Raw genomic sequence first — 10626 nt, 5'->3', positions numbered from 1 at the left:
TTACATTTTGCGTATAAAGCGATTTTAGCGAAAATGGTCAAACAACAATTTTTTTAACTGAGTAGCAGTGTGACCAGTAACAGTGTGACCTGTAGCAGTCCGACCCTCAGAAATACACCAAAATATACCGTCTCATTTTAAAAATATACCGTAAATATACTGACGAATTCAAGTTCTATTTTACAAATTCCTCGTTTTTGATCTTCCGTGGAATATTACTAGCTATATAGATTTCTCAACTTTGCCCACATATTTTTATATGATTGATGAATCAATTAACTACAAGACTGGTTAACTCTAAGTTCTCATCCTTATTGGATTGTTTGTAAAATAAGGTTTAAGCAAAACAGGCCAACAAAAATGTCCACTAAATTAATATCCTTACATGGTGACTATACGCTAAATACACTGTAAATAATTACAGAAGGCGACACCTGGAGGGGAAATGTGTAAGTTTCAAAAATTGTTGCCCGTGTTTTTCATATAAGCCCCATTGAAGCGCCAGTGTGAAAAACATTTTTGACAAGACTTTTATTCTGACATATTTTGAAAAATTTAGATTTTGATGACAGACGACCAGGAATTCAATGCTGAGCACGAATTAGTATTCGATGTGGCCTGGGACATGGCTCTAAGTGGCGTTTCTACGCGATTTCTACATTGGTGCATTGGACAGGAGGGTGGAGGTCCATAGCGCGTCTTAAAATATACTAGTAAATACTAGAAAAGTATACATGCTGCTAGTGAGCTGCTAGACGTGGTGGCAAGAAAAGAAGAAAAAAAATACTTCTTCACATTTTTAAATATACTGTAAATATACCAATGACAAAACGAACTTAACCCACTGAGGCCCTGTTTATTTAAACACTTGAGCTAGAGCTGGAGCTGCGCGGCTAAGTTTGAAAGTGTATGAGTGCACAGGCTATGAATGCACAATTGAGATTAATAAATGATGGAGGGTCGATTGGGACCTATATATGTTTAAATGATCTTTAACTTACCTTAAAAATCCAGTATCCAGGAAACACCGTCGTTTAAGGAGGACCGCCCTCCACAAAATCACAGAAAAATAATCATTTGTATGATTGAGAGCAAAGAACGAAATATGTTGAATTTGAGTTTGTTATAATTTTGATTTAACTGTTGAATTTGAGTTTGCTATAATTTTGATTTAACTGCTTTGAATTATTCACTTTTATCGAATGCCGAACTCTATTCTTAAATTTTATTTAAACGCCAACAAAATATTTTTAATTTGAATTTTCACTTTTTCACTTTCCGAAATTTGTTTCTATTTTAATTTTTCCGAGATCCGTATATATCTTGTCTCAACAAACTCCGAGACACTAACTAAATATTTTGTACATTCAGTCCTAAGGTAAACTGTTTCAGGGCCTACTATATTCACTTTTATCGAATGCCGCACTCTATTCTTAAATTTTATTTAAACGCCAACAAAATATTTTTAATTTGAATTTTCACTTTTTCACTTTCCGAAATTTCATTCTATTTGAATTTTTCCGAGATCCGTATATATCTTGTCTCAACAAACTCCGAGACACTAACTAAATATTTTGTAAATTCAGTCCTAAGGTAAACTTTTTCAGGGCCTACTATATTCACTTTTATCGAATGCCGCACTCTATTCTTAAATTTTTGAATTTTTACTTTTTCACTTATTTAAAAATTCCGAAATTTTGTTTTCTATTTTAATTTTCCCGAGTTCCGTATTCATGTTTTCTCCACAACTCCGAGTCACTAACTAAATATTTTGTAAATTTAGTCCTAAGGTAAACTGTTTCACGGCCTACTATATTCACTTTTATCGAATGCCGCACTCTATTCTTAAATTTTATTTAAACGCCAACAAAATATTTTTAATTTGAATTTTCACTTTTTCACTTTCCGAAATTTTATTCTATTTGAATTTTTCCGAGATCCGTATATATCTTGTCTCAACAAACTCCGAGACACTAACTAAATATTTTGTAAATTCAGTCCTAAGGTAAACTTTTTCAGGGCCTACTATATTCACTTTTATCGAATGCCGCACTCTATTCTTAAATTTTATTTTCCCGAGTTCCGTGTTCATGTTTTCTCCACAACTCCGAGTCACTAACTAAATATTTTGTAAATTCAGTCCTAAGGTAAACTGTTTCAGGGCCTACTATGTTCGTAAAATTTGATTAAACGGTAAAAGTATGTAGTTTAACGTATGTTTTAATATTTGGCCATAATTTTGTTGATGTTCATCATATCGGTTTTGAAGTGTAAAAGGCTGTATGGTCCCCTTATCAATGGACAATTGTACAAATATGCTAATAAATCTTACTCCAATTAATTAAAGAGCAATTTAAATTTGAAATCAAGACAAAAATAGAAAGAATTACAAGTCATAGGACTCATAGGGGTCATGAATGGCAGCGATTAGATTCTGGCTCTGTCTGGGCCTCCTAGATTTTGGCAAAGTCACTGCCCTTCCCTCTCGGCCCCTCTTTGCCGATAGTGCAGACTAAAGAAGCGGCCTGGGGGTCAGGTCCAAACTGATACAACAACACAACAGCAGCAGCATCCTTAACCAGGCGACAGTGCGACTGTTTGGATGCGAATTTATCGCACAGGCCTTACTGCATGTGCATGTTATCACAGGCTGAGCGGAAATATATAGGTATCTGGCAATGAAATATGTACTTGTAAAAAAATGATTATAATTAAAATTGCCTCGTGGCTTATCAGCTACCGCCAACGCCACTCCCACATACGGCAGAAAGTTGTGCAGTTGTATTCCTTTTAAGTCTGGCTCCTATTACAATAATGGCATTTCATTGAGTGCGATGTGATAATAAATATGCAGCAAAATCGTTATTCCAGCAGCTCCATTTGCACTGGCTTTATGTCTTATCTGGTTCTTTGGTGCCTGGGTTCTGGTTCTCTTCTCTGGCTACTGACCAGGCAACAGCCCCCCTCCAATATTGTCGCTTCTTATCAATCCATAGTGTGTTGCTGCTGGTGTGTTTGTATATCACGCTAAAGCCGGCTGCCGGCTGACGTCTGGCTATAAAAAGGTTTCGGTCTGATCGTATTAACTTCAGTGTCAACGCGTTATTCGACGGAGAAGTGCTCAAGGATTTGTTCTATTCTGCAAGACTAAGAAAGCGTTTATTTAAAGGTATGTACGATCCTGTGGACAGCAAACTTGCAACGGTCCTTGAGCGGCCATTCTCCTTTTTTTTGCATAATTTTTTGTTTGTTTTGTGAGTGAGAGCTTCAAAGTCAAAATATTCAGAGATTTTGTAATTAATTAATGCAAGATGTTTGTTTTGTCTTGCCTTGAACCGTTATGGCCAAAAGCAGCTGGTGGTACACCGGGTTGCATTTACAAGTGTGCATTTTCGATAGCGATACCCGATGACATACCTCCAAACAATTCTGTGCAATGCTCTTTAAGTACTGTCTAAACGAGACAGCTCGCAAATATTGCTCAAAAATGAATCAGTCCTTGTTTTAAATTGTGAGAGCTGCTCGCCAAATGCTACCACTGTGTGGACATACTAATCAATCAGGGGCGGCCCAACTGCTTCCTGCAGCAGCTGCATGCTCGTTTAGCCAGTACTATAATGCAGCAGCAGCATCAACCGCAACAACAACCAGACCAGGCGCTTGAACATCAAAAGTCAATTAAAATACAAAAAGGTAAACGCAATCAAACGTAATCGCAACGCCACTGCTGCTGAGTAAGTGAAGGGCATGACGTCAAAAGTGCGCAGCTGCAGCGTCTGTGAAAAACATGAAAATAAACGCAGACTCTGAGACTCAGATTTGTGTTCCGCGGTTTGGTTCCGCTAATGTCAGGCTTTTAATCAATAAAAACCCTCCCATCGAGCGGCAGCAGATTCAGTTGGTAAACACAGCTCGATTCGCCCAGAGCCCGTGCAAGATGCTGACTTCCATCAGATTTCTCCCGCTGACCATCGCCCTAACGGGAGCTCTCTTTGGCTTGACGGTACATTTGGGTGGCGTGGCGGCGTGTGGATTTGCTCCAACTTTCACTCAATTCCAATCTCGTCCTCTCCTTGCAGATGTCCTACAAAGTTGAACCACTTCCTGACTCCTATGCCGGCCTGGGAGAGGGTCCCCACTGGGATGTGGCCACCCAGAGCTTGTACTACGTCGATTTGGAGGCTGGAAAACTGCTTCGTTACGACTTCAAGCAGAACAAGGTGTACAAGACGCAGATTGAAGGCGAGAGTTTCGCAGCCTTCGTCCTGCCGATTGAGGGCAAGCCCCAGGAGTTCGCCGTTGGCTGTGCTCGCCGCGTGGTGATTGTCAACTGGGATGGAGTCTCGCCAGTGGCCAAAGTGGTGCGCACCCTGTTCGAGGTACAGCCGGAGATGGATAAGAACCGCTTGAATGACGCCAAGGCCGATCCCCGTGGTCGCTTCTTTGGCGGCACCATGCGCTACATTGGCGATGAGTTTGAGTTCCGTCACGGTGAGCTCTACAAGTGGGAGGCTGGCGGCCAGGTGTCCATTGTGAAGGGTGATGTGGGCATCTCCAACGGCTTGGCCTGGGACGAGAAGGCCAAGAAGTTCTACTACATCGACACCACCGACTACGAGGTCAAGTCATACGATTACGATTTCGAGACAGGCGTGTCCAGCAACCCCAAGGTGATTTTCAACTTGCGCAAGACCAGCCCCAAGGATCATCTGCTGCCCGACGGTCTAACCATCGACACCGAGGGTAATCTCTATGTGGCCACATTTAACGGTGCCACCATCTTCAAGGTTAACCCAAAGTAAGTCCCTGCGAAAGCCATCGTTTATTCCATTTCCTCCTGCTGTAACCCCTGGTTTTTCCCGTTTTGCTATCCACACAGCACCGGCAAGGTCCTGTTGGAAATCAAGTTCCCCACCAAGCAGATTACCTCGGCTGCTTTCGGTGGCCCCAACCTGGACATTCTCTATGTGACAACAGCGGCCAAGTTCGACCAGCCGGCCCCAGCGGGCACCACCTATAAGGTGACGGGCCTGAATGCCACCGGCTATCCAGGCGCCTATCTAAAGGCCTAGGCAATCCGAAATCCTAAATCATAATTGTTTGAAACTGTTTAAAAACGCATCACAAATCGTATCCAAGTGCAATTATATGTTATAATTATTCTTCAAAAAATCCAAACGTGTTTCGATAATTGAATTAATTCATGGCTGGCCGGGGGCCTACGATAACTATATTTCAGAATTGAAGATTAATGGCTCCTAAACCTTATCCTGGCCACGATTCCATTCGTGGTTTCTGTATAATTTTTTTCTGCATTTATAATTTTTACAGTTACAGAGAAAGAACAGTGTTAAGGATAGAATAGATTGTCAGGATCTCGGTATTTTTAGATGCACTATGGTTTCATTATACGTATTTATTTTTCTTAAAAACTGCACTTACTCATATAGAGTACATTTGGAGACATACAAAACACGGAACTTAATTTAATATAGAACCTGCAAGAAGTAAATTATTAACGGCATAATCAAACGTTTAGTAACAAGCAATGAGTGTAAAGAAGCGATGGTCGATGATGTGAGGATGGCGATGGGGGTTCTGGCGTATCATTCATCCGATTCGGACTCAGATTCGGATTCAGAGTCATCATCGTCATCATCGCTGGTGGCGCCGGAACGATTTAGCCTTAGCATTTCTTGGAATGTGTGCACACGTATCTTCTCTGGAACAATTTGCAGAAGAAACTCGAGATTCGAGCTCTTGTTCACCAGCTGAGAGAGATGCTCATACTTGAGGGTGTCACTTGTCTCCTTGGAACAAGAGGCCGCGTAGGCTTCTCGCGCCAAATGCTGCACAAAGAGCTCACTACATTTGGTCATCAGGAACAGCACTTCGTTCGTGATTAAGCCGGTGTCCATCGAGCTCTTCATGATTGTCCGCACCCGGCTGAGGGGGAGAACGGTCTCGGCAGTGGGGGTCCGTTGGTGCGGTGCTGTAGTTTTCGGCTCGACCATGTTTTCCGCGCGATTTACTATTTAATTTAAAGGCGGATGGACTGCATCCAAGCCGAAGATCTGTACATAAAAAATACTAATCGATATCGATATTTAGTAGCAAAACTGAGAGCTCCATGACAATTCATCCCTGTATGGTGTAGTCCATTTAGAAAATATTCTTCAATCTGTAAACATTTTGAGACCTCTATTCCTTAGAAATATTTGTGAAATAGTAAACAAAAAAACAGCCAATTGTGTAAAAAATTGAATAATTTTTTGGATAAAATTATATGTTCAGCGCTGACGGTCCTAGCACGCTGGTAAAACTAAATCGCATTTAAAAATCCGTCATATCATTTCCAAATCGTGAATAAAAAAGGACGATTAAGCTGAACCTATTTACGTCGTTCACTCCAGGTAATAGTTCTTTTTTATATCTTCGTTCATAAACTACTTTCGGCTGCTTTCCAGGGTTGCAAAACCATCGATATATCTATAATTCCATTTGTGATTTTTTGGTTGAAGGTTGGTTTGGTTCTCGTTAGGAGATTGGTTTCCCACATCCTTTTAAATTGCGCTTCATTCGCTTTATAGAATTCGAAATAATACTTTTCTCTCAAACGTAACACAAATTATCTATTGCAAAGTTCCCAAACCATCGATATTATCGACAGTGCCATCGATGGTTTTGCAGCCCTACCTTGTTCGTGTGTTGACCAAACACTTTTTCGCATATTTTCCATTTTCTCAATTACAAAACAAAAAAACACGTATTTAAAATCGACTGTACGCTTGAACTCCATATAGATCAAGAGTTTTTGGCCAACACAGCTGTTCGTTTCAAGCGGAAAGATTGAAACGAAGCGATTAGAAAATCACTTCTATGAAGCGACATCTACGCTAGAGGCAGAAACAGAAACGTGAATGTGAAAGCGAGTCCGCGGCGGCAAACGGCAACATCAAAACGAAGACCATAAGTAACAGACCCGTGGAAGCAGGAACAATACGCTTACGTTCGTCAACCAGGTCCAGATCACACAGCGCCGATGTTGTAAACAACTAGAACTACACAACGTTCGCACGGTTCAATTGAATTTTTTTGATTTGTCATATTAATTGTTGTTTTGCATCACATACTCACGTACTACGTGTTCAAAGTTGTGTAAACAATCGGAACGCACAGAAGCCAGTCAGCGCACAGTACATTCGTAGCGAAGCTCTGCAAGATTGAAAGCTGCCCAGCTCCTCCAACTCGACCCCCAGGCCAGGCCCCAGGTCGACTCCACTCCACTCTCCAAGTCAAGTCTACCAATTAAAGATGGCCGCTGCCACTGCAACCGCCGGTAATGCAGTGAACGACTGCTTCAGCATTGGATCCACAGTGATGTGCACAACCTGTTTCAATGAGGAAGTGGAGGGCGAGGTTCTCGCCTTCGATCATAACACAAAGATGCTTATCTTGAGTATCCTTTTTTATTGTCAAAAACCCAATTGAATTGTTGTAAAGAGTGAGTTGTGTCTGTTGTGTTGTGGGCATCCCATTGATGCTTTTATATAATAGTTAAGACATCCAGAATTTGGTTCTCCGTACATCGCGCCAAAAATATTTGCGCCCCTCTTTCTTTCCCCGCTTCCCACTTTCCCACCTTTTTCCGCTGTTGCCTTTTTGCCCCAAAACAGAATGCCGTTCGAAGACAACGGAGGAGCTGAGTGATATCTATGCGTTGAATCTTTCGCTATGCAGCAACGTGCAGGTGATCAAGGAGTGCAACGGGAACTTCGTCGATGATCCGCAGAAGTTAAATCTGGAACAGGTGAGCAGCAACGTAAGCCGCAACGGAAGATGTGCGATAAGTTGTGAACCTTTAAATCTTTTTGCAGGTTAAAATGCGGCTGAGGAAAACAGTGGAACGTCGTCAGGACTATCTCAAGTCCCAGAACGCTGACGTTAGCTCAGAAGCACAAGAACTTTATAGAGCGATAGCCAAACAATATGGGGTACGCGTAGCACATTACTGTGTCTGGCAAAAGTCAATTCCTATATAATCTCATCTTGTTATCTTTTATTCGCATGCATGCAATCACAGTACAATGAAGTATCATGGCAGGGACTGAACATACAGATCCTTAACGAAGTCACCATTTCGCCACCGTACCGAGTGGACAACGTAGTATCGAGTTCAAACAACGAAACCTCGTGCAACTACATTAAGCGCATCGTAAGCCATTGCAGTTACAACCTCTGTTAGATGCATTTAAAAGTGTTCGTTCCGTTCGTTTATCAACTCCCGACAGATCAAACAGTTCTTCAACTCCCGAACTTCGGGGGCACAGGATAGTACTTCCAATGCTGCGGCCAGCACTTCGTCAGCGTCGGTCTCCCCAACATCCTCATCTCTGTCATCGAGTAATGCTGCTTCTGGGTCGCCGGTTCCCGCTAACTAATAATAAAAAACAAGACAAAACAATCGAAACGATGTGAGAAATTGATTCAAAAGGTTCAGATTATATTCATATTTCAGTGGGTGTGCGGGAGTGTCGAGCGGGTGGACGTGTATTAAACACTAAAAAAAACGACTGGCGTCTGTTAAATGTATCTGAGAAGATGTTGAGATATAATGTGGAGGAAATGAGGAAAATGTGGTTTAAAATATAGTTCCTTCGTTTTCATTTATTGCATGGTCTAAATCGATAGTCCAAATCGATAACCGATTTCATCCCTCACAAGCGAATGTGCGTGCGTTCCGTGGTGAATGACAGTTTTGTCGGCTAGCAAAGAAGCCGCATTTTTGTTTTGTTTAGCTAAAGTACATTTAATTTATTTGATCAATGGAGGACGTGCAAAAACACAGCGTGCACACGCTTATATTCCGCTCCCTTAAGCGCACACACGATCTATTCGTCTCCAATCAAGGAAACCTGCCAGATGTCGACGACCGACTGTGAGTACTCCGGATCAGATCCATCCGCATTAACAAAGCTTCAAGCTTCATACGCACTTTTGTTGACACAGGGACAAGCAGCGGCGGTCGATCAAGGCCAAAGATACCTATGGCTCCTTGCTTGACAGGGTTGCGACAGCCAATGAGCCCAGAAGGACACCATCAGGACATGCCGTGGAAAGACCACTGGCCATCACAGACGGGAGCACAGACACTGCTAACAGCATGTTGAAATTCAATGCCGATGCGCGTCGCCCCGACACGGTGTTGTCCATACCAGGTAGCAATAGCACATCCCTCGTACGGGCCTCCATGCCCAACAATGGCAATGGACCCGGATCCAATGGCGCCAGCAATCTGCAGCTCATACCAAAGAAGGCACCCACCATACCGAAGCCCAAGTGGCATGCACCCTGGAAACTTTCGCGCGTCATTTCCGGACATTTGGGTTGGGTCCGTTGCATAGCTGTAGAGCCGGGCAACGAGTGGTTCGCCACGGGTGCCGGGGATCGTGTCATCAAAATCTGGGATTTGGCCAGCGGTAAGCTGAAACTCTCGCTCACCGGCCACGTGAGCACCGTGCGGGGATTGGCAGTCAGCACCAAGCATCCGTATCTGTTCAGCTGCGGCGAGGATCGTCAGGTGAAGTGCTGGGATCTGGAGTACAACAAAGTGATTCGACATTACCATGGCCATCTGTCTGCAGTCTACTCGCTGGCCCTCCATCCGACCATCGATGTGCTGGCCACCTCTGGGCGCGATTCCACGGCTCGCATCTGGGACATGAGGACCAAGGCCAATGTGCACACGCTGACCGGGCACACCAATACGGTGGCTAGTGTGGTGGCCCAGGCCACCAATCCACAGATCATCACTGGATCCCACGACTCGACCGTGCGCCTGTGGGATCTAGCTGCCGGCAAGAGCGTCTGCACCCTGACCAACCACAAGAAGTCTGTGCGCAGCGTTGTGCTGCATCCATCGTTGTACATGTTCGCCTCCGCCTCGCCCGACAACATCAAGCAGTGGCGCTGTCCCGAGGGCAACTTCGTGCAAAATATCTCCGGCCACACGGCCATTGTCAACTGTATGGCGGCCAATAACGATGGTGTGCTCGTCTCTGGCGGCGACAACGGCACCATGTTCTTCTGGGACTGGCGCACCGGCTACAATTTCCAGCGATTCCAGGCCCCCGTCCAGCCCGGCTCCATGGACAGCGAGGCGGGTATATTTGCCATGTGCTTCGACCATTCGGGCACGCGTCTTATCACCGCTGAGGCGGACAAGACAATCAAGGTGTACAAGGAGGATGACGAGGCCAGCGAGGAGACGCATCCAGTCAACTGGCGGCCAGATCTGCTGAAGCGTCGCAAGTTCTAAGCTCTATCCAGTAGTCTGTAGTCAAAAAAAAATATAATCTATAATTTAAGCGAGAAATGACCCGAAATAGATTCGATTAAATAATGGTTCGTTCCCAATGAATTCTACATCAAATATAATTTATTTTCAATTTTAAACAGATTCAAGCTCCCACGTTTTCGATCGAACGGTTAGAAGCAAGGATGGGGGCTGCGTGTTCCGCCCTTACGGTACTTCTTGTTTCTCACGGCTTGGAATACAATACAACTCTGGGGGGAGTGGGATATAGTGTGGAATACAGCTCTGGGGTGGCGACCGGTAATCGCTAA

The 10626-nt window shown here is 43.6% G+C and overlaps 4 protein-coding genes and 1 long non-coding RNA gene across 8 annotated transcripts; 3 read left to right on the top strand and 2 right to left on the bottom strand.

Annotated features, from left to right (window-relative positions):
* Positions 1-509: 509 nt before the first annotated feature.
* Positions 510-2086, bottom strand: LOC117184739 (uncharacterized). Of its 2 annotated transcripts, XR_004470189.1 has the most exons (3): positions 1002-2086; positions 821-922; positions 510-748 (listed from the first exon to the last, which is right to left on the bottom strand). It is a non-coding gene; the product is annotated as an uncharacterized lncRNA (long non-coding RNA). The 2 variants fall into 2 exon arrangements; XR_004470188.1 differs by having other exon boundaries at positions 510-922.
* Positions 2087-3027: 941 nt separating this feature from the next.
* Positions 3028-5168, top strand: regucalcin. Of its 2 annotated transcripts, none has more exons than XM_015186079.2 (3): positions 3028-3169; positions 4080-4798; positions 4880-5168. In XM_015186079.2, the coding sequence occupies exons 2-3, from the start codon at positions 4080-4082 to the stop codon at positions 5070-5072; spliced, it is 912 nt and encodes a 303-aa protein (XP_015041565.1). In that variant the 5' UTR covers positions 3028-3169; the 3' UTR covers positions 5073-5168. The 2 variants fall into 2 exon arrangements, with proteins under 2 accessions (XP_015041565.1, XP_001354682.4); XM_001354646.4 differs by lacking the exon at positions 3028-3169 and adding an exon at positions 3844-4003.
* Positions 5169-5377: 209 nt separating this feature from the next.
* Chrac-16 (chromatin accessibility complex protein 1) lies at positions 5378-6294 on the bottom strand. The gene has a single exon (XM_001354647.3). It carries the CDS (start codon positions 6012-6014, stop codon positions 5607-5609), a length of 408 nt encoding a protein of 135 aa, XP_001354683.1. The 5' UTR covers positions 6015-6294; the 3' UTR covers positions 5378-5606.
* On the top strand, positions 6283-8470 carry Lsm12a (LSM12 homolog a). 2 transcript variants are annotated; one of them, XM_033383557.1, is made up of 6 exons: positions 6283-6413; positions 6804-7459; positions 7677-7822; positions 7878-7994; positions 8084-8215; positions 8292-8470. In XM_033383557.1, the coding sequence occupies exons 2-6, from the start codon at positions 7315-7317 to the stop codon at positions 8439-8441; spliced, it is 690 nt and encodes a 229-aa protein (XP_033239448.1). In that variant the 5' UTR covers positions 6283-6413; positions 6804-7314; the 3' UTR covers positions 8442-8470. The 2 variants fall into 2 exon arrangements, with proteins under 2 accessions (XP_033239448.1, XP_033239449.1); XM_033383558.1 differs by lacking the exon at positions 6283-6413 and having other exon boundaries at positions 6643-7459; positions 7677-7810.
* Positions 8471-8713: 243 nt separating this feature from the next.
* Positions 8714-10425, top strand: Tango4 (transport and golgi organization 4). The gene is made up of 2 exons (XM_001354648.3): positions 8714-8938; positions 9010-10425. Exons 1-2 carry the CDS (start codon positions 8826-8828, stop codon positions 10316-10318), a joined length of 1422 nt encoding a protein of 473 aa, XP_001354684.1. The 5' UTR covers positions 8714-8825; the 3' UTR covers positions 10319-10425.
* Positions 10426-10626: the final 201 nt, after the last annotated feature.

This window comes from Drosophila pseudoobscura, chromosome X (assembly GCF_009870125.1).
Source record: "Drosophila pseudoobscura strain MV-25-SWS-2005 chromosome X, UCI_Dpse_MV25, whole genome shotgun sequence".
Classification (NCBI taxonomy): Eukaryota; Metazoa; Arthropoda; class Insecta; order Diptera; family Drosophilidae; genus Drosophila; species Drosophila pseudoobscura.
Note: the sequence above shows the minus strand (reverse complement) of the source record. Positions and strands in the feature narration are given on the sequence as shown.